This window comes from Electrophorus electricus, chromosome 20 (genome assembly GCF_041902795.1).
Source record: "Electrophorus electricus isolate QZ-2024a chromosome 20, ASM4190279v1, whole genome shotgun sequence".
NCBI lineage: Eukaryota > Metazoa > Chordata > Actinopteri > Gymnotiformes > Gymnotidae > Electrophorus > Electrophorus electricus.
In genome coordinates, this window is record NC_137516.1 from 6,090,001 (window position 1) to 6,111,948 (window position 21,948).

Genomic DNA, 21,948 nt, shown 5'->3' on the forward strand with positions numbered 1-21,948 from the left:
ATTGGAGCCAGTGCAAAGTAACTAAGATAGGAGTGATGTGATCAAATTTTCTAGTTCTAGTAAAAACTCTGGCTGCTGCATTTTGAACTAGCTAGAACTTGTTTAGGCACTTAAGTGATAAATGCATGGACTAGCGTTTTTGCATCATGCGAGGAGAGCATGTTACTCCAAGATCTTTAACTGTAAGAGAAGATGTGATTGGGAGACCATTGAGGTTGATTGAGTTAGAGAGTGAGGACCTAGCTGTCTCTGGGCCGAATAGAAGCACCCCTGCTTTGTCAGGATTAAGCATCCAGTGTCTGACATCCTTTATGCAATCCTGAATATTACTAATACTAAGATATATGTCCTTTGATTGAGCTGAGACATATAGCTGAATATCATCAGCGTAGCAGTGGAAACTAGCACAGTGATTATGTATAATGTCAGCTAGAGATAATATATATAACGAAAAAAGCAGAGGCCCTAGAAAATATCCTTGTGGGACACCATAACTAACCTTGCTGTATGCTGAAAAGTCTCCATTTATGTTAACAAATTGGTAGAGAAAAACATTTTCGAGTCTATGTAGTAAAATGTTGTGATCTATAGTGTAAAATCCTGCATTCAGATCGAGCAATATAAGCAGAGAGACATAACCCTGGTCAGAAGTCAAGAACAGGTCATTAACTACTTTAATCAATGCTGCCTCTGTACTGTGATTAGGCCTAAACCCTGACTTACCCTTCTGTATCTGGTTCTGATACAGACATGAGCTTAGCTGCTGAGTTATAACATTTCTAGGGTCTTGGAAATAAATGGAAGGTTTGAGATTGGCATGTAGTTTGACAGCTGATATGGGTCGAGGTTAGATTTTTTGATAAGTGGTCTGATAAGTGGTCATTTAAATGATGTAGGTATGTAGCCAATATTCAAGGAAAAGTATATTAAATTTAGTAAACGTTCAGAACAGAACAGAACATAGCCCTCAGTGATACCAGCAAAAGCCTTCCCTTCTAACTTTGCTTGAGCCGCATTAAAGGCCTAATGAAATACTTTTTATTTATAATAAATCCTAAACCCAAATATGTCAAATAACAAGTGTGTAATGCTGACCCTCTAGATCCAGAGCATCACCGATGTGTCACGGGGGTCCATCCGCCGAAAGAACCCGCCAAACCTGCACGCGCAGAAAACTGATGAGTCAGCAGGGGGCAGTGTTGAGGAGAAACCAGAGGAAGAGGTACCACAGCATTGTTTGCCCACCTCTCTCTAGCTTTACATTTGCTGTCTCTGTCACTCTTATGACTCATCATTTTCCGTAATCATACTGACTTTGATGACACTTTCCCTCTTTGCCACCTTCTGGCTATGTAGGTTACGCTCTGGAACTCTTGCAGGAATAGGAAAAGCCGTTCCTGTTTTGCTGTCTTTGGAGATGTTATGTTTCCTCTTTGGTTACAGAGGTCGCTTTGCCTTATGTTTGCATTTCTCTCTTTTTTCCTCTGTCCTTATTCTTTTGACATTTATGTAAAATGGATGGAAAAGAAAAAGATGTTTAAAGAATGAAACTGGAATACTTAAATTTTTCCCCTCTCGATTTCTCCCCTCCACACCCTTTCTCACTCCACTTTTTCCTTTCTTAGTCTGTTCGTCTCTCCCGTCCACAACAGGTGCAGCTCATCCAGGGCATGAATACCACCCTCATCCCCACCCCCACCAACCCGACCTCCCCAACCTCTCTAAGTGCCCAGGCTGTGAGCCCCGGGGAGGCTGTGCAGATGACCTGGAGCGATGCCATTGACAATTCCAAGAATCCCTCTGTGGCCATCCCAGAAGGCATCAGAGACATGTTCAACATGAAGCCGTGAGTTTTGGAATCAATTGGCCTCCCTTAAAGATGTTTTAGGCATGTGCTTATTCTGGGTCTGGGAAACTGACCCCTAGTGTTAAAACCTTTATGGCAACTGTCATATGGTGCTACGTGAGTTCATTGCTGTTCTCTCCTGACCATGCTTCAGGGAGTGGGAAAATCTGTGAGTACTTCTTATGTTATCACGTTGAGCTTTTCACATTAATTCTACCACCTGTGGCGGAATTGTCACGAACGCTGCATGACGGCGTTCGCTCCTTTGCGCCTTCTGCAGGAACCAGTCGAACGTGAGACGCATGCACCATGCGCAGAAGCTCAATGAGGTCATCGTGAGGAAGTCGCAGGACGCAAAGCTGGTCCTGCTGAACATGCCTGGACCTCCCAAAAACCGCATGGGCGAAGAGAACTGTATCCTTCCTGTGGTCCTCGCTCAGCTCACATCTTACCTAAGCATGCTTTGTTTCACTAAACTAACCTATAGGGCATTCATCCCTTGTCCTTGTTCTGTGATACCAGCTCACACTTTCCATATTTTCATATTCATATTATATTCATATTATTTGCATTAGGAATGCATTGCAGAAATAATTTTGCCCTTGAACCTAATTATAGTTCCCATCCTTGACCTACCATCTTTCTTACAGACATGGAGTTCCTTGAAGTCCTCACCGAGGGTCTCAATCGGGTCCTCCTTGTGCGTGGTGGCGGCCGGGAGGTCATCACCATCTATTCTTGAGGGGCAATGCAATACTTAGCACTGCTTATGTCTCTCATTCCATGTCCCTGTTAGCAAAGACTGATCACCCCAGCATCCTCATACCTTATCACAAGCAATATAGCCCCAAACATATCAGGCAACTTTGCACTGCATAATCAACACCTTATCGAACACCAGCTTAGTATTTGTTCTACCGTGACACTGATTCCTATTTATCCCCTCACCTGTTTGTCCTCATTTAATGAACAACTTACACTCAGCCATGTGTAGTGGCTTTTGATTGCCATTACAGTGCGCAAAACGATTAGTAGGTGTTTAGCACTAATGTCTGAGGGTTGGTATCACAAACAAGAATCAAAAGTTGCTCCGGTACTTTAGTTAAACCCAACCAAACACTCTGATGTGATGTTGTACTGCTGAGAAAAAGAAAAAAAAAAGTATGCTTTGTGGTAAGCAAACCATATGCATTTGCAGTTCATGGACAGAGCATCATTTGGATACTAATTCAAATCAAAGGTCAAATGGAAAAGGTTTGTATGATGAGAAAAAAAGTCTTCCACTGTACTGTCTAATTGCCCAAGAAGCACTTTGAATCAAAATCTGCAGGGTCAGTGTGTGAACCTGGTGAACCTAAAGCAAAGCCCTGTACCTGTATTGTAAGTCTATATTATAAGTCCCTAGTACTTCATGTCACCATATTTAATAATGAGAAACCACTGAAGATAGACGAACTTGTGGTGATAGGGTTTCGTGTGTGTGTGTGTGTGTGTGTGTGTGTGTGTGTGTGTGTGTGTGTGCGCGTGTGTGTATGTGGTTTTTGTGTCAAGTAGAACTCACTGATTACAGAGTTTCTTCTGAACTTGTTTGTAAGAGTGGAAGTTCTTATTAATCTTTATGAGAACATGATGGCAGTGTTTTACTTTCACAGCTCAAATTCTAATTACACACATAATAGATTAATGAATTACATTCATCAGTACCTGTACACAACACACACACACACATTTATAATTTCTTATGCATCTTCTGGAGAAAAAAAAAAAAAAATAAAAAAAAAAATAAAATATATATATATATATATATATATATATATATATATATATATATATATATATATATATATATATATATTTTTTTTTTTTTTTTTTTTTTTTTTATTATTATTATTTTTTTTATTTTTTTTTTTTCCCAGAAGGAACATATGAAAATAAAATAGATTTATATTTCAAGAGTTTATCTATACAAATAAATATTTAACCATCAGCATTTTTAAATAGCTAATGTGATAAAAACCACCTCTTGCCAAATACTTAAAAATGAGAGATTTGTGCTGTATGGATATAATAAGAAAACAATTTTGACAGGCATTTTTATGTTTAATCTGTACTTTCTCTTTATGTATGATAAAGACAGGGTCTATGGTTATTAACTATTATGAAATTGTACCATGTGAGTCACTTCACAGAAATATTTGAAACATCACATTTCAGCAGTTAAAAGTCAGTACAGTTAATCCAATTTTTTGCCATTGGCAAAGAAATATTCTCTCCCTGCCCATCATTCACTTCTCTACGATGCAACAAACATATTTTCTCACAACTTTGCCAGTAATGTATCACTGTCTAATGTGAAAAGAAATTTCGCACATTCTATTCTTATCAGAGTTATGTTCCATGACTCAAATATCCTATATGTAAGCATCATCTGTATGGGAAACACACGCTGCTTAAAAATGATTGTTATATGTTTACTTATAGTAGAAGTAGATTATACAAATATACATTTATCCAAACTATTATCTTATTTTTTGTATAATTACAATGAAGAAAATATGTTTACTGAATAGACTAGTGAAAAAATCTAATATTTCTGTTGTCTTGTGTATAATTGTGAGGTTGAAAGACAAACTAGTGCTGTTTTCATTTAAAATCAAACTGTGTTGGGGATGCTGCCGCTGCCATTAACCTGTAAATATATAAGCCAAAAAAAAGAAGGATAGAAACAGACCATGAAAATGATCTGACACTGGTTAACACAAGAAGCACCACAGTGACGTGCTTTTTTGTATATTACATATTTCCAGGCATGTGCTACATCTAGTGCATGCAATGGATGATATCTATTAACAGTATAAGTTAGCATATGACTAGGCTTAACTTGTCTGGGAAATCGCATAATAACAAGTACTACAGGGTTTGGGTCACTTTGACTCGGACAGAGGAACTGAAGTGTTTGTGTGGAACATTCTTTATTTACAGAGCTCCTTACAGTGTTAGAGTACACCTTATCCGTTTGCATGTCAGTGTCTGCGCTTTATTCATATGGTTGAGTGAAGGCCTAAATGAGAGCCAGTTGATATGTTGATTAACTGATCTCAGGCAAAGTGTCTACCATGGAATTTTTGCTCTACTTTTCTTACTGTTTTGCTACTGCATAATTACCAAACCAGCATAGCTAAGTACATATAGCAAAAAAGATCACCTATTATTATAAAAATCCTATTGGCAGTGATAGAGAAATTTTTAAAGGTTATTGAGCTATTTCAGCGATCAATAAACGCCACAAAATTTTAGAATCTGAAAATTGAATATTGTTTTTGTTTATCTGCCATTCCTTTATTGTGAGATCTGTTGTTGTTCCCATTTCCCCATTGTAGTTTTCTTTGACAATTGATTTGAAAGATCTACTTTATCCAATATCTCAGTATCTACTTTATCTCAGTAATTTACCCAGCTAGGATGACACCGGTTGAACAAGTAAGAATTACTATGTAGAAGCCTATCATATATTTTAATTAACTTTTAATGAGTAGCTTTCTCAATCTTCCTAATTTCATTATCTTTAAATGTTTTATGATCCATGAGATTTAACATACAAGAATATATCATGCCATACCTTTGGTGTACAGTAAAGTACTGATCATCAAACCAAGTGATGATGGCCATGTTTCTTTTTAAAAACAGCTTTCTCCTCAGTAAAATATAGAACATCAGAAATTATTTTATACATAGTCATGCCAAGGGCTCTCCATATCTTGGTGTCCTTCTACATTACAGGGCTGGACAGAGATCAAGGCTAGTTCTAGACTAAAAACGGTAAATTCCCATGGAAAGTGAAATCTTAGTTTGAGGCTAGACTTGGCCTGTGTCCAGAAAAATGGTCCATGACATGTCAGCCTCTGTAGCATATCAGAGCCTCTACATTAGAGAGATGGTTCTGATTTCATTCAGATACATTAGAACAGAACTTAGCTAGACACTGTGAGGTGATGGTTGAATATGCCTAGAGATCTATGAATATATTGTGCATATTATGGTGTTCATTTCCTCATTGGTTTTGTGTTGATGTTTTTTTTTTTATTACCACTTATGTTTCCCTCATCATTCTGTGTTGTGAAGTTTTGCTTTAAGGAAAACTGCTTTCTATATATTTATGAATATTTTTGAATCACGACTCCTGCTTATTATGCAATGTCGACTCATAGCCTGCGATGAAAGCATACTGTTTTCTACCGATAGTTCAGCGAGGTCAATAAAATGACCAGGTAAAATTAGATTTGTATTTCAATTAACCGCAGGTGTTTCTGAAGGTGCTAATGATTACTCGTGTATGACAGCTGCAGGCAGAAAATATGCAGTAAATTTAAGAATGTGATTCAGTGAGAGATCAGAATCCTAAAGGAACCAGTGTGAAAAGAATGATGTAAACAATACATCTGAGTCGAGAGTATACAGCATGGAAAAGTGGTGAGGATCAAGAGATATAAGAGTTACTACTAATGCAATAATAAGTAAGACCTGTGGCTTCCTCAACAGGAAGGGCTATTCAGACTTCATAGAGTATAGGTAAATTAAATCACATCAGGAATTATTCCATCTGAAGACACATCAGGAATTATTCCATCTGAAGACACATCAGGAATTATTCCATCTGAATAGCATTTGGTGAAGACACTTCAGGAATTAGTCCATCTGAATAGAGTTTGGAGTTACTGTAGCTTCATTATCTTGGTTTAGAATGTTACCACTGGACTCTGCACTAAGTGAAAGGTATAGTTAGGTTAGAAATAATTTAATTAGTCAAAGATGGTCCATTGACCTACACTATCTGTAGTGGTTGTAGCTGGATTCTGACCTAAGATCTCGTACTGATCTCTCAAAGATCTCTAGTGCTAAATGAAAAAAATGAAATGGAAAAAACAAAACAAAACTATGAAGGTCTGGGGAGCTGATCATGGACTACAACTTATGTGCTGCTTCTCAGGGTAGCCTGTCCCTGCAGTTATTTGTGAGGAATGCCACATTACAGGTCATTGGATATTTTGTAGATGAATGGATGAGATTTATGAGTTCATCACTCGGCTTATTCCTGTGGGTCTGCTCTCCATGTTGGCATGTATCTGTAGGTTGGTGACTTTTCAGTGGACACTGATTCATTCTCAGCTTTATGATGTGCAACTTAGCTCCTGGTTCTGCGAAAGACATGCGTGCACGTCCTATGAATTCTAATATTATCCCCACAATGTGAGCACCCAGCCAGAACTAGAGAATGACATTTAGCATTTCTACACAGTTGGTGTTTGTATTCTGCCCTTGGACGAGCAGTAATACATTGTACATTGTATTGTAGGTATAGTGAAGATCCAGAGATGCTGATCTTGGTACATAGGTGTTTTATGTTGTGTTTTTTTTAGAGTTCATTCTCCTGTGTGTGTGTGTGTGTGTGTGTGTGTGTGTGTGTGTGTGTGTGTGTGTGTGTGTGTGTGTGTAAGAAAGAAGTTCTAACAAAGAAAGAGGACAAAAGCAAGAGACAAGCCATGAGTGTGTGTGTGTGTGTGTGTGTGTGTGTGTGTGTGTGTGTGTATGTGTGACTGTGCGTTTTAGTTTTAACACTCTGAAGTAAGGCAAGGTCTTGGTGGACAGTTTTGTAAATAACAGAAATATTATAGAGTTATATCTTAGCTTGGTTGTTTAATTTGTGTGCCCATGCAAGTCTAGTATTTTAAAGAAATAGCACTATGTATTCTCTATTGTGTTCTATAATAACATATTTAAAAGAAATACATGATATTATTATTTTACCTTGTCAAATGCTTCTGCATTACATGGCTAATGGTTTCTCTGGACCATTTTGTAGAGTTGTCTGCACAAATGCAATAAATTGTCATTTTATTACACATGTTGCTGTGGTTATCTTTGTTTAAAAGTGATTTTCAAATTATTTTCTTAAGTTTAATATAGTTTTGTTCAGCTAAAATAATATTTATTATGACTTTAAAAATCTGGTTCTAATAAGTACAATATGCTTATACAGTTTAAACAATATACTGACAAATATAAAGTACACTTCTTATTTGCTACCTCAATTCAATTAAAAGAATTTTGATTATGCTTTTATTTCTTCATAGTGTTGTGAATTAGTCAGTATGTGGAGAAACTGTGGAAGTATGGACTGTACAGCTTAACTTTGAAACTGTACCAACTCTGTGTTCTTAGTTGTAAGGATTCAGAAACTTAGCACTTCTTAGTAACAATGGATGGTACTCCTGTGATGATAGTACCATTTTATTACACAATAAATTAAACTATGTAAATAATGTGGATACTATGCTTGAGTAATTTATACCTCAGACAGTAGTATGTAGCTTGTAATCTGGCAATTGTCTTTCAATAGTCATTGTTAATGGGACTGCATATACAGTTTTAAATATGATTTCTTATGAGACTTCAGGTACAATAAACATAGACTGTGTTAAACAAAAAACTGTTATGCTTAATAAAAATGCAGAGTTTTACATTTGACAAAGGCACGGGAAAGTTCTCTCAGGATTGAGAACCAAAAATGACAATGACTTCGTCTTTAAGACTGTAACCATTCTGAGCAAATATTTACACTTGCTGTTGGTTTAATAGAATTGTATAAACTGGGTCATCAACAAGTCAAGCTTTTAGAATGTGATGTTACATAGAAAACCATCAGAGAAAAGGAGCATAGCATAGGTGCCTCATGCGCCCTATTCTTTGAAATCAGTAGAAGTCTGACATTTTGCCCAATTGATTTCTAGTTTCTAGCATGCTAACGATCACTCTGTCTTTTCCTGTCATTTTGCCGCCTTCCACATAATTATCCATTCATTGTCTTGTAACAGAATGACCTAGAGTGTAGCACTCTAAGTTGCTGAGTGTTTATAAACCATGAGACCCACTGCTACCAAAGGCCAAAGTGCAGCTGCCCATCCCTGGCCCTGATAATCTACAGTTGGAGAATGCCAGCTTTCTAGCCAATCACCACAGCCTTGCTTATCAGCCCAATGAGAATATAAACACAAGAAATAAGACAACACAGTAAAAGAAATAATAAGAAGAAAGGAAACCTCATCTTAGACGTTCAAACAGCATGAAGAAGAATTCCACAAGTTTGAGAGTACGGCTTCCAGTGCTGGTATTTGCACTGGAAGTCTTGGTTGTGGTCCTGTACTCAGTTTTTGTGACGTATGATGACCAGACCAATGCACTGCTACAAAACAATAAGACACAGCCTTTGGAGAATACTGTGTACCAAGATTATCCTTTTTTTGCTGACATCCAGGTCATGATCTTCATTGGTTTTGGCTGCCTCCTGGCCTTCTTTCGTCGCTACGGTTTTGGTGGAATGGTGTTCAACTTCCTGACTGCTACATTTGCAATTCAGTGGGCCATTTTGGTCCAGGGCTTCTTCCATTTCTATTATGATGGCCAGATTCACCTGGGAGTGATCAACCTCATAAATGCAGAATTTGCTTGTGCAGTGGTACTGATCTCATTTGGGGCAGTGCTGGGGAAGACCAGTCCTGTACAGCTTTTAGTAAGTTTGTTTTTATTTTTCTTCATGACATTCTTTCCCTTTAGATGATTAAGTCTTCATTTTAATCAGTTGACGAGTTGTGAATGATAGATGATGCATCATCCGTAGGTCATGGCCTTGCTGGAGGTGCCTGTGTTCGGAGTTACAGAATGGATTGTTGTTGAGCACCTGAAAATCAACGATGCTGGTGGCTCAATTCTTATCCACCTGTTTGCCTGCTACTTTGGTCTCGGTGTCACCTTTATCCTGTATAGACCAAGTCTGAACGAGGGCCATTCCAAAGAAGGTACTACCTACCAGTCTGATCTACTGTCTGTACTAGGTACCCTGTTCCTTTGGGTATTCTGGCCTTCATTCAACTGTGCACTGACCTTGAGGGGGGATGACCAGCACCGTGCCATTCTCCACACTTTCATAGGTCTGAGCGCATCCACACTTACTGCTTTCGCCCTCTCAGCCTTGCTCAGCAAAAATGGCAAGCTCAGCATGGCCGACGTCCAGAACGTCACCTTGGCCGGAGGGGTTACCGTCGGTGCCTCAGTTGACATGATGATCTCACCTGCTGTTGCTTATGTGCTTGGGATGCTGGGCTGCACGGCTTGCATGCTGGGATATAAGTACCTCAGTCCATTCCTGGCACGAAGACTGCGCCTTCAGGACCAGTGTGGCATCCACAACCTCCATGGACTAACGGGACTCATTTCAACCATAGCTGGCATTTGTGCAATCTTGCTGGCCAGTGAGGAAACGTATGGCCCCAGCCTCTACCAGACCTTTTCTTATCGTGCACCCCAACAAGGAGATCCTCAGTTAGGGGAACTCCAGAAGTTGATCCCAGGACTGGAGGCTGGTCTAGGCCGCACTGCTAAGGAACAAGCTTTGTATCAAGTGGTGGCACTGGGAAGCACCATTAGTATTTCTGCAGTCGGAGGTGTGCTGACAGGCTTGGTGCTCAAGCTGCCATATCTTGCCTCACCAACTGATGAGTTCTGCTTTGATGATGAGCTTTTCTTTAATGTTCCTCTAGATGAAGATCAAGCATCTGAATCGCAGGAACCGAGGTGCTCAGAGACACAAATCACCAATCACCAATACATATTACAGTCCAAGCCGGCTGATGATGTCATAACATCATGAGGGCACACCATACTGGTACATACCGTGTTATAAAATGAATTGATGTGTTTGGATGTAATATAAACACATCCACAAAAAATGCAGATATATAACAGAAATTATGAGGTGTTCCAGGTTTTCCTGCATCAATTCCCAATTTCCTGCATCAATTTCCACTTGTTTTGTGACAATACATTTTGTGTGTAAGTATCCATATAGTTTTATTTCACATTAAAGCTTACAAGAGTAACAAACATTAATTTGTGCATGTATTATTCACTTAATTAGTTCTAGTTAATTACATCATTGACCAGCCTAACAGTTTTGAGTACCATTTCTAAATAGTTTTGCTGCCCTGAAAGGTTACACACACAATGAAGTCATAAGAAAATAATATGAGAAAATAATAAATTATATTAAGAAATATCAGATTTTTTTGGTCTGAAGAAATAAAAAGCCTTCCAGTTTGATTACATATCAAAGAAATATGGGCAAAAGTCAATGCAAATCTATAGGGGACACTTCTAGTATGGATAGGCCCCTGAAAAAAAATGGCTTTAATAGTACATCCTCACTCAGCTATCAAGGTCTTCAATATGTATACCTATGGGTCAAACAGATGCTAGCTAACAAGAATGGTGATAGTACATTCACATTCTGGAAACAAATGGGAATAGTTTTTGTCTGTCTACAGTATACTAAAATTGACTGCATGCAACCTCTTAGTTAATGTATACTTCATGTTGAGCAACAGCAGCCTGCAGAGACAGCAGAATAAGGTTCAAGAGTGCCAAAGGTTTTACACTAGGTGTCTTACAATAGGTACTATATTATCTCATCACAGCTGATAACCTTAATGTACTTAAATGTAATTACATTTACTTTGAAAATGAAGGGGAATGCACAATATTCATACCTGTTGTAGATCATTGTTTTCCACATATAGCAGTTATATATACTATATGTATATTTTTTCTTCTTAATATAATTTGTTTACTGTTATTATAGTGTAAATTACTGTATAGAATTTGTACAGTATATATGACATTGACATGCTTGACCTGTCAGGACTCCCCTGCTAGGGTGACCTTGCGTCGGTTTTTTGGGGTCCTCATTTTGGGATCTTAAAAAAAATGTGTCTAGTGAGGATTTCTAAACAAATCTGGGATTTGGTTTTCCTTTCATGTGGACATTTGTTTTCTACAATTGCCATATGCTGTTCGTCTGTTTTTGGATTGCACTGCCCATTGTTTATAAGTTCCACCTTCTCGCACGCCACAGATGGTCAATCATGTACACGCAACCATTGATCAGACTGCTTCTCAATGGCTGTGTGTAGCTGCTTCACAGAGGTGTATAGCCAGAGAGGATACATGAAGTTTACCTTCTATGAGATTTTTTGTACGACACCTTAAAAGGCCTAAAAATGCACAAACACAGAGATGATAGTGACTCTCTGAGGGTTGGACTCATAATTTTCTGCAATGTCGGTTTTGTCTGTGTACAGCATGTAACAAAATAATTTGACATAAATCCATCTCCTTACACTCACACCCCATAACCTGCATTCTGATTAAATTACATTATAGGCTTGTATGTCTAATAAAACAGAAATAAAAAAACAATTATGATAAAAACAATAATAAAATAAAAACAATTCTCAAACAGGTTGATCATGAAATTAAACCTGGGTAAAATAGAACTATGAAAAGTGTCTAGTGAAATAGTGAATTTTTATAGCAACTGATTTTCATTTATTCTATGACCATGAAAATATTTTTTTTTTATTTTATATGTATATTTTTTACATTTATTTTATTTGTAAGGAACAACTGAATAGAGAAGACTAAAATTATCTGGCCATATAGGTTCTGAAGGCAATTGTTATTTGTCCTGTAAATAAATTTGGTAAAAGTGGTTATGTAGGTTATGTATACATGCCCTCTCCCCACCTCCCCACCTTCTTCAAAATACAGTCTCACTATCTACTAACATCTTCCACTTCCCTCTGTATAAAAAGTTCATAAAAAGGTGATTATGAGGATCATGAATAGTTGTTGCCATGTAAAATGAGTTAACAAGCTTTTCTCTCCATTACATCCAAACTGTATACTGTGTATGAGTATGTGCATGTTAAGAAAGATTTTCCTGTTATTACCCTAAGTTTTAAATAATTCTACATATTAAAATATGTCTATTTTTGTGTGCTTGATTAACATGTTGATGTGGCACATTTGGAGGATATATATGAACATTACAAAGCACCAAATAAGTAGTTAGATAGGAACAAAAGTCTGTAGAACTTTACGGTATAACTACAGTCATAAACTGCTCAGTACAACTTTATTACTCTAAACTGTGAAATAACTGCGGAAGCTGTTCCAGTCTGTTACATGATATGCCTTGTCTTGTTTTAAAGTCGCAGCTTTGTCATGTCATATAATTTTTTTATTTTCCAGTTCAAACAAGTTCTGTTAATACCCCCCAAAAACTAATTCAGTCTAACAGGGATTAAGGCATTCATGATCAGAATCACCTGAATGCTGATCTACTTTGAGGACCTGATAACTTTACTGATAACTTTAACTTAACTGATAACTTTATTTGTTGCCCAAATCATTACAGGGTTATGTTCAGGATCAAGGCAGTCTTCCAATTGTTCAAAGGTGACCAAATTTGTAGTGTCAATATAGACTCTCTCACAGCAATAAATTATAATATACCCTAGTAATAGCACCAGGAGTTTATAACTGATATGTGTGAACGTTCACTTGCAGTATTAAGAAAAGGCAGACCTGTACCATAATCACAGAAGGATATGCTGGTGTGAACCAGTGAAGTGACTATTCACTGTATTCTTCACTTTTATGTATTTAGGGAAATAAGAACCTCCTCTCCAAGATGCCACTGCTGATTTTTGAGAAACTGCCTCTGATAAAATTAAAAAGCAATTAACTTAACGGTGTATGCAAATCATATGTCCCAATCTCCAAGAGTATCCTGTAATCTGTATTTTGTTTTGTACAAATATGTCAGCAATATTATAATTCTAATTCATCACTGTACTCAGAAATATGTCATTAACGTAGTCCCCTGGCCTCGGGGTAAACCGTCTCAACTCTGTGGGCCGAGTAAAGGAAGCCCTGCAGTCGTGACTGGGAATCCCCATTTAAAAACGATCGCCATTTTGTGCGATATCCAGGAAGTTGCCTACAGAAGGTGAACTCACAGAAACAAATATAGCTAGTTAGCTAGCTGGTTAGGTCGCTACAGCTAACCGTTTTGCCTATTGCGGAGATATATGTCACTGTCTTTTGTTGCTTCATTTCATTACTTTAATATTCGGTGTTAAGTAATCACAGTAAGGACTATTACAAAAAGTCTAAAGTAAAAATAACGTTAGCTAGTTAGCTAGCTAAGTCGATACAGCTAGCTAGCTGTTCGTGTTTTTCCTTGTATGTCCGGTGTGACATCATTTCACGACGAAGTTCAACGGAAAACAGCAGTGAAGGTAATTTAGCAATTTAGTTCGTGTTACTTTTGGCCAATTAATGCTTACTAGTGTCTCGCTTGCTATCCTAAGCCGACATTGAAGCTTGCTAGCTAATGTTTCTTACTTCTTGTGAGTCGTCAGTCGTTTCTACTCTCTTGGGCCTAGCTGGGCCTAGCTAGCGTTAACGCTTCTATTGAGACGACTTAGTTAAGTAGCTAGCTTGCTATCATAGCTAGGTTAGCTTAGCTATCTAGCAAGAAAACGTGCAACATTTACTGTGCTCACGTTTGAAATTGCCCCTATCCTTCATATTTCATGTACCCCTTCTTCTAAAGTATGAGTTTTATTAGCTAAAATGTTTATTAAAACGTTCCTTGTAATATTCAAGAGGTATCTTGTTATAATCGGGATTTGTTAAACGAATTTTTGTTTGACGAGTGTTCGTTTGACTGGCGTGTCCAACCGGCCAGATCAAATTGCTTGTTTGATTGACGTATCCAGACGGTCAAAACCATAATAATAATTATCTTACAGAATTTATTATTTCCTAAAATAACCAGAATCTCTCACGTAGATGTAAACCTACTGCAGTGGCTAGCTAACCTAGCGACAATAGCTAGCCAGCATACCCTTTAAAATGTGATGTAGCTGTATCTTAGGTAGTTCATATAAGAATGAATACTCTCACTAGCTAACGTAACATCATTACCGTTAAAATAAGGATTTATTTGTTCGTTAATTAATATAACATGTTTTTAACGAACAGGCTACCAATGGCGGACGACTTTGATATCGAGGCCATGCTCGAAGCTCCTTACAAGAAGGTTGGTAACCGCACTAGGCGCTTTAACTCTAGCTACATTAGAAGGCACCAATGCTGTTTTGCACATGACTGAGTAGCTGTTACATTATGGCAACTCGGAAGCTCTGTGTTTTTATAGCATATGTCTGACAAATCTGTCTGAGTGGTAAAGACAATGATGTTGTTTGTATGATGCTTCAGAAAAGAATCTGAATTACAAATAAATGCCCATCTATCTCTTTTATAGACTTGCCTAATGATATCTCACCTCTACTTCCCTGAATACACCTTTGATTCCAGTGTGAACTGTGAAAAAAGTAAGGTAGTCATTGCGGAATATATTGCTGTATGTGATCCCTTGGGTCAAATACCAAAAGATCTTCATCTTAGAACATCCGGTCACCTGTTTGGTGTCAACAAGATGAATGGCAGTGGAAAAAACAGGGACATAACCCAACATGAAGCAGAGACAGTATTCACATTTTTATTATTGACTGACAAGGATGAAATTTTATGTACCAGTGCCATCATCCATAGTGATAGTTTTTATTGCGGTTATATGAAGTGGTAGATTTCAGCTACATCATGCACACATCACACACGTTCTCATCGGGTCAACAATCCTAAAGTATTTCGTACAAAAGAAGAGCTTTGAAATATACAGATCAGGTACACTTTTAACCCCTGGTAAAATATGTAAAGTAAAATTTCAGAATATGAATACTGTCTCTCTAGCCAATCTCTTGTGATGGTCTCCAGATCAAATAAGTCAGCATCTTGATTTCTGCATGCCCTTAACTATAGCTCAAGTTCATATTATACATCAAGTTCATGCTCCTCTTTAATCCAATTTACCATAACTCACAGCAAGCTCCATTAGTGTGATACATCAAGTAAATGAGTTCCATTACTAGGAACAGGTTTCTTTTTAGTTTGCCTTTTTTAAACAAAAATAAATAAATAAATAAATAAATAAATAAATAAATAAAGCCTTCCCAAAGATGGTTAATCTGTACAGTGGGCACAAAACCTTTCATGAGGTATTCAGTGGTATCTTAAATTCTTTCATCACTTTTTTTTTTTTTTTTGGATTACTTTGATGCCGTGTCTCTTGGGAGCCGTTATGACTAAGCCGTGTAAATCCCTGTCTGCTTCAGGACGAGATGTGAGACAGAGATGGCATCGCGCTCTCACAGTCCGACCGCTCTAATGGGGTGAAGATCTCGTGGAATGACACGGCCTCAACTGTGGGAATCCCTTTAGCGACCCTGCCCTTAGCAGCAAGCTTTAGGCTTAAGATAGCAGGGTACTGCCACTGTCAGACTCTGGACATGGGGGTCCTGCCAGACAACGTGGGCTTTCTCTTAGCATGCCAAGACGTTTCAGCTTGATGGGATCTTTTCCTCTATATTCTCTATTCTTTTTCTTGGGCAAAATATTTGACTTTGTGACAGAGAACACTGTAGTTAAAAAGGAAAAAAAAAAATGTCCTTCTGAAGTTGAGAATGGAAAAAAATAACTATGGACCCTGCTGGTAGAAGCCTGTCCAGAACAGACAAATTGAGAGAGATTAATTCTGCTTTTCTAAATGATTATATTTTGTATCTTCTCTCATCCCCGCCCCCCCATCCCCTTGACGACTTGCTATGTATCCTCTCCGTCCTCACGATGTTCTTCTATCGACCCCGCTTAGGATGACAGCAAGTCCTCTAGTGCAAATGGCCATGATGAGCACAGCAGGAAGTAAGTAACCCCTTTTGGTTTACCATTTGGTACAAGTGTGTGATCTCGTCACCCTGCACACAGATGAAGTTGGCGCGCTGCACACTTTTCCCTTGTATCGATGTGATTTCCCCCAGGAAAAAACATGGTCGCAGCCGGAGTCGCAGTGCGAGTGCAGAGAGGCGCAGGAGCAGGAGCAAGGAGCGCCGGAAGAGCCGGGAGCGGCGCAAGAGCCGCAGCCGTGAGAGGAAGCGCTCACGTAGCAGAGAGCGCCCCCACTCTGACTCTCGCACTCACGAACGACACGGCCGCTACCGTGGCCGCAAGAGTCCCTAGTAAGTATAGCTCCTGACATTTGTCGTACAGGCTTATCTAGAGCTGAGCATCATGACCGCTGTCTGAATACTGAGGACTGGGTGTTGTCTGAGATCTATAGAAAGCTCTGCTGACCACTCAGTCAAATGTTTACTCAGGCCTCACTTTGTATAGCAATGCCGTAGCACAAGTGGGCCAAACTGCATCATTATACCTATTCGGACAGGATTAATCTGACATGGGGGTCCTGGGGTTATTTCTTCTTTTTCTATTTGGATCTGCTATGTCTGGTGGTCTCACTCCTCCCCTCACAGTTACAGGCTGAATTGCCTACTGTTTCTCACTTGCAGCATGCGTCTTGGTGTATCAACTTCCTTAGCAGTGTTAATCAATACAAGTTAGCATTAATAGAGCAGGTGTGATTTGATCCCATCCCAGGTCATAAAGGTTTGTTTAGCAAAGTGGAGATGTGAAGTGATCTGGGCCATGACAGGAGCGCAGCAAGGGAACTGCTCTGTCCTTCCACCTGTAAATAGTCCATAATTTCACCACAGATTTTTCATATCTATGGTTTTTACAGTAGGGTCAAACAGAAGGATTTGTGGCTGTGTTAAGGTAAAAGTTCTTGTTTTGTTTTAAAGGTGGTTGGTCTGTCTGGTGGACAGTTGTGCTAGTTTGTTAACAGTATTGTAATGTTGTTACAGCTGAGGTGTTAATGACCATTACTGCATGTTTGTCTTTAGACATGCACTATAATAATTACACGCCAAGCAAGCCGTTACTAGTGTTGGTGTTAAGTTGGGTGTGATGCACTTTTTAAAAAAACAACATTTTTATAGCAAGTATGTCTTCACCTAGTATACATGAAACCGGGGACAACAAAGTCTGCTCCATCCTGGTTCTAGAGGGCCATCCTAAGCTCATGTAATACAGTGTCTTCCTGTTAGCTCAACTTTATTGGTATCCTCTCTGTTAGGATGAAAAAGACTAGCCCTCTCGCACCAGCATGCTGCAGCCCTCTCTGCTGTATGTTGGCTCGGCTTTGACGCTCAGACAAACCCTTGTTTTATGTCATAGTTTGGGCCCGAAATTTAACGGTGGTCCTGGAGGGAAGAGTGGCCCACCTCATGCCACCAAACTAAGGTTTTTATGATCTAATCTCCCTCTTGTGTGGTTCTTGCTGCCTCCTAAATGTGTGTGGTGTGTCTACGCATACACAGCCACTCTTGAACAAAGATGACCTGCCCTGTTTCCCCTGTCTTTTTGTTTATCATAGTCGCAGGCGTTCTCGAAGCAAGAGCCCCACAAAGAGAGACAAAAGCCCCATCAGGTAAAATAACTTTTCTTTTTTCATTGTAATATTTCTCTTTTCATCTCCTGTCATTAGCCACCCCTACTCCAATCAGTGAAGTTGTGAATCATTTGAAGTTTGCTTCCTTTTATTACTAAACCCTGATTAGCATACTATTCCATAGATTGTTGTAGTGAATAATAGTTTCTACAGTTTTTTTTTTTTTTTGTATGCATCATTTTGCCATGACCATACTGAAGCTCTGAACTTTTCTAATCCTAAATTCCTTGAAGGGGGTGCGGTTAGTTGCCTGATTAGTACTGACACTAATCTCTTCCTACAGGCAGCCAATTGACAATCTCAGCGCAGAGGAGAGAGATGCCCGCACTGTGTTCTGCATGCAGCTGGCTGCCAGGATCCGACCCAGAGACTTGGAGGAGTTCTTTTCTGCCGTGGGCAAAGTATGCTTAGCTGCTACCTCTTACAGCCTTATTTCTCCACATGTATATTTTCTTGAGCATGTATGAACATCATTGTTAGTGACTGCCTAATACTTATTTATTTCTAATTTGAGGTGCGTGATGTGAGGATGATTTCAGACAGGAACTCACGCAGGTCCAAGGGCATTGCCTACGTTGAATTTGTGGAGGCGACATCTGTGCCGCTGGCCATCGGGCTGACGGGACAGAAGCTACTGGGGGTGCCCATCATTGTCCAGGCATCACAGGTGCGAACGATCCTGCATGGTCATTCGCCCTTGCACCTGCCGTCTAAATGCCAGTCTCTCTCTGGCTGTTTCTCTGTCTCTGTTTCACGCTTTCTCTCCCTCTCTCTCTGTGTGTGCATTCCAGGCCGAGAAGAACCGGGCGGCAGCGGCCGCCGCTGCCAGTATCCTGCAGAAGGGCAGCGCGGGGCCCATGCGACTCTACGTTGGCTCACTGCACTTCAACATCACGGAGGACATGCTCCGAGGCATCTTCGAGCCGTTCGGCAGGGTAAGTCCTCTACCCCTACACACTTGTGGAGAAATGACACAAATGTTAATGTGGAAGACATCCCACTCAGTGTGGCCTACGTGTTTCCGGCTTAGATTGAGAGCATCCAACTGATGATGGACAGTGAGACAGGCAGGTCCAAAGGCTACGGCTTCATATCAGTGAGTGTCTCCTTAATTAATCATATTTATTAAGTCATAATATTGTCATAAAAGGTTGCGTTGAGACAATTGTTGACACAGCAATACACAGTGTCAAGAAGCATGGCATACTGAACATCACCAGGGCACATTCAGGAGGGGTTGGTCACATTAAATCAGGTCTGACTAATTAAACAGAGTTCCGTCTATAAAGGTCTCAAGTTGGATATGAAATGACATACGAATTACGCTGAAATATGACTGAAAAAATACGTCAAGGTTGAGCTGTCTGTCTGAACCAAGTCTCCGAGGCCTACTACGTGGCCTATACGCCGAAGCCTACTATTGATTTTTCTGCCCTACCTGCATGGCAGTTCGCTGACGCTGAGTGCGCCAAGAAGGCCCTGGAGCAGCTGAATGGCTTTGAGTTGGCTGGCCGGCCCATGAAGGTGGGCCACGTGACGGAGCGCTCGGATGGCTCCTCGGCAAGCTCCTTCCTGGACAACGATGAGCTGGAGCGCACGGGCATTGACCTGGGCACTACGGGCCGCCTGCAGCTCATGGCTCGCCTCGCAGAGGGTAGGCATCAGGGTGCTGTGCCCCTATCTGCTGGGGTCCACATAAGCATAGGTCATAGAGTGCCTTTTGCACTGGAATGTTGAGATGTACTGCTGTTGCATTGTATTATATTTTCTGTCTTTTTCCACTCCACCTAGGTACAGGCCTGCAGATTCCCCCTGCTGCACAACAGGCCCTGCAAATGACCGGCTCCATTCCGTTTGCTAACTTGCCTGGAGGTGAGGACGATCTGTCTGCATGTGTATCATAACAGTTTGCTCAGTGTGCTTCTGTGAAAGAATAATTGTGCGCTTTCTCTTATTTCCTCAGTTCCTGGAGGTGCTAGGCTGAGTTTTGCATTCTGTCTTCTCTTTATATTCTGTATCTTTGCCCTTTCAGTAAAATACCACCTCAATACACACATTGTTTTATAGACCCTTTTGTCTATAAAACCTTGTTAACATAGCAGTACTGAAGTATGCAAAGAGATTAATCAAATTTGGCACCTACATGTAAATGCAGTTATTGAGTTATGAATCTGGGAAAAAGTCATACATTTTGTACAGTTGTGCTTTGTAAGGGGCAGGAATTGTGCCATTGGTTCTTGTTACATGTTCAGTAGGCTACTGTGATTATTTCATCCATACATCTCTGAGATTCTTGTTGGGTTTGGTGCACAAAAAAGGGAAACTTGCCTGTTGTGAAACTGTATCATACTTGCCATACTGTATTTGACGAAGACTTCCGTAAGTGAAACTTTGTCTGTGTTTGTGCCATAGCGACCCCTGCCTTGATCCCCAGCCCTGCGATGAACCAGGCCATGAACCTTCCCACACAACCACTGGCCACCCACTGCCTGCAGCTCTCCAACATGTTCAACCCTCAGTCGTGAGTTGCTCCAGAATTCTGTGTGCACGTGCCTGCAGTCACGATTCTCCAGCGCTGTCTGCGTGCATGGGTGTGCACATGGGTGTTTTAAGATATCAGTGCATATTAACAGCAAAACCACCTTTTTTTTTCTTCTTTGCAGAGAAAATGAACCTGGCTGGGACTCAGAGATTCGGGATGATGTCATAGAAGAGTGCAACAAGCATGGAGGCATCATACACATTTATGTAGACAAGAACTCTCCCCAGGTACGTTCTGTGGCATGCAGCCTTGAATGGTGGTCAGACCAACCTGTGCCCTTCTGGTTTCTCTCAGGCTTGCATTGACTCATTCGCTCCTGTTCTCTTAGGGTAACGTGTATGTGAAGTGTCCCTCCATCCCCGCCGCCATGGCTTCTGTGAGCGCCCTGCATGGACGCTGGTTCGCAGGTAAGACATGTCCCAGCTCATCTCTGACTGAAACAGTCGAATTTCTAACAGCCTCTATGGTCCTTCTGTGTGTGTCTCCTGCTGAAGTGCACGTCTTGTTTTCCACTCACCAGGCAAAATGATCACAGCTGCCTATGTGCCCCTCCCCACCTACCACAACCTTTTCCCAGACTCGGTCACAGCCACACAGCTACTGATGCCCACGCGGCGGTGATCCATCCACCTTGTGTATATCTACTCTCCCTGGAAACACCCACAGACCCATAAACCCATGAACCTGTTCAGTTGTCCGATGAGGGGTCAGCTAGTCTAGGTCAGTAAAGCCAGTGAAGAACTGGAAGCCCACTGACCCACACTGACTGCGTCTTGGGCTCTTCCTAACCAGTTTTGAAGGAGATTTTGAAGATTTTTTTTTTAAAAAAAAAACAGCGTTCTTATCTTTTCAGTGCACTTGGAGCATTGGGCATGCCTAGTGACGTAGAACACAGCTTGCTTAAGTTTTCAAACAAGGCTTTTCTTTCAAACAAGGCTGATCTTCATCCTGTATATATTAGGCTTGTTGTCATGGTCTCGAGACTCTGTGACTCTTACGAGTATTTTTGTGAAGTTGGTGTACACATGACAGAACTGAAGGGTTGTTGCCCCACCCCCATCATAACCCCATCAAGCTGTATTTGATGTACTTGGATATCGGAGAACACTTTACATTTATAGCCTTTTGTAATCAATCTTTGGTCAATTTTGTACAGAAACATGATTAAAATTGCTTTGAAAATAAGTTAAAGGA

General features: G+C 40.1%; 3 protein-coding genes across 8 annotated transcripts in view; all 3 read left to right on the forward strand.

Annotated features, from left to right (window-relative positions):
- The window catches only part of slc12a5b (solute carrier family 12 member 5b), a 42,594-nt gene extending 38,998 nt beyond the window's left edge, over positions 1-3,596 (forward strand). The window contains exons 22-26 of one of the 4 annotated variants that reach the window (XM_081703568.1): positions 1,103-1,222; positions 1,626-1,846; positions 2,001-2,015; positions 2,127-2,260; positions 2,497-3,596. In XM_081703568.1, coding sequence (XP_081559694.1) covers positions 1,103-1,222; positions 1,626-1,846; positions 2,001-2,015; positions 2,127-2,260; positions 2,497-2,588 — 582 coding nt within the window. In that variant the 3' untranslated portion in view covers positions 2,589-3,596. The remainder of the gene's footprint in view (positions 1-1,102; positions 1,223-1,625; positions 1,847-2,000; positions 2,016-2,126; positions 2,261-2,496) is intronic. The other 3 variants (XM_027012216.3, XM_081703569.1, XM_027012217.3) reach the window with 3 other exon arrangements.
- A 5,370-nt stretch (positions 3,597-8,966) lies between these two features.
- rh50 (Rh50-like protein) lies at positions 8,967-10,550 on the forward strand. Its single transcript, XM_035536459.1, has 2 exons — positions 8,967-9,413; positions 9,522-10,550. The coding sequence occupies exons 1-2, from the start codon at positions 8,967-8,969 to the stop codon at positions 10,548-10,550; spliced, it is 1,476 nt and encodes a 491-aa protein (XP_035392352.1).
- A 3,166-nt stretch (positions 10,551-13,716) lies between these two features.
- On the forward strand, positions 13,717-21,939 carry rbm39b (RNA binding motif protein 39b). 3 transcript variants are annotated; one of them, XM_081703404.1, is made up of 16 exons: positions 13,719-14,040; positions 14,789-14,846; positions 16,518-16,567; positions 16,684-16,881; positions 17,939-18,004; positions 18,138-18,191; positions 18,496-18,613; positions 18,727-18,879; positions 19,004-19,147; positions 19,243-19,308; positions 19,662-19,866; positions 20,004-20,084; positions 20,625-20,733; positions 20,876-20,981; positions 21,083-21,161; positions 21,275-21,939. In XM_081703404.1, exons 2-16 carry the CDS (start codon positions 14,796-14,798, stop codon positions 21,373-21,375), a joined length of 1,581 nt encoding a protein of 526 aa, XP_081559530.1. In that variant the 5' UTR covers positions 13,719-14,040; positions 14,789-14,795; the 3' UTR covers positions 21,376-21,939. The 3 variants fall into 3 exon arrangements, with proteins under 3 accessions (XP_081559532.1, XP_081559530.1, XP_081559531.1); XM_081703405.1 differs by lacking the exon at positions 17,939-18,004; XM_081703406.1 differs by lacking the exons at positions 20,876-20,981; positions 21,083-21,161; positions 21,275-21,939 and having other exon boundaries at positions 13,717-14,040; positions 20,176-20,690.
- The last annotated feature ends 9 nt before the right edge of the window (positions 21,940-21,948 follow it).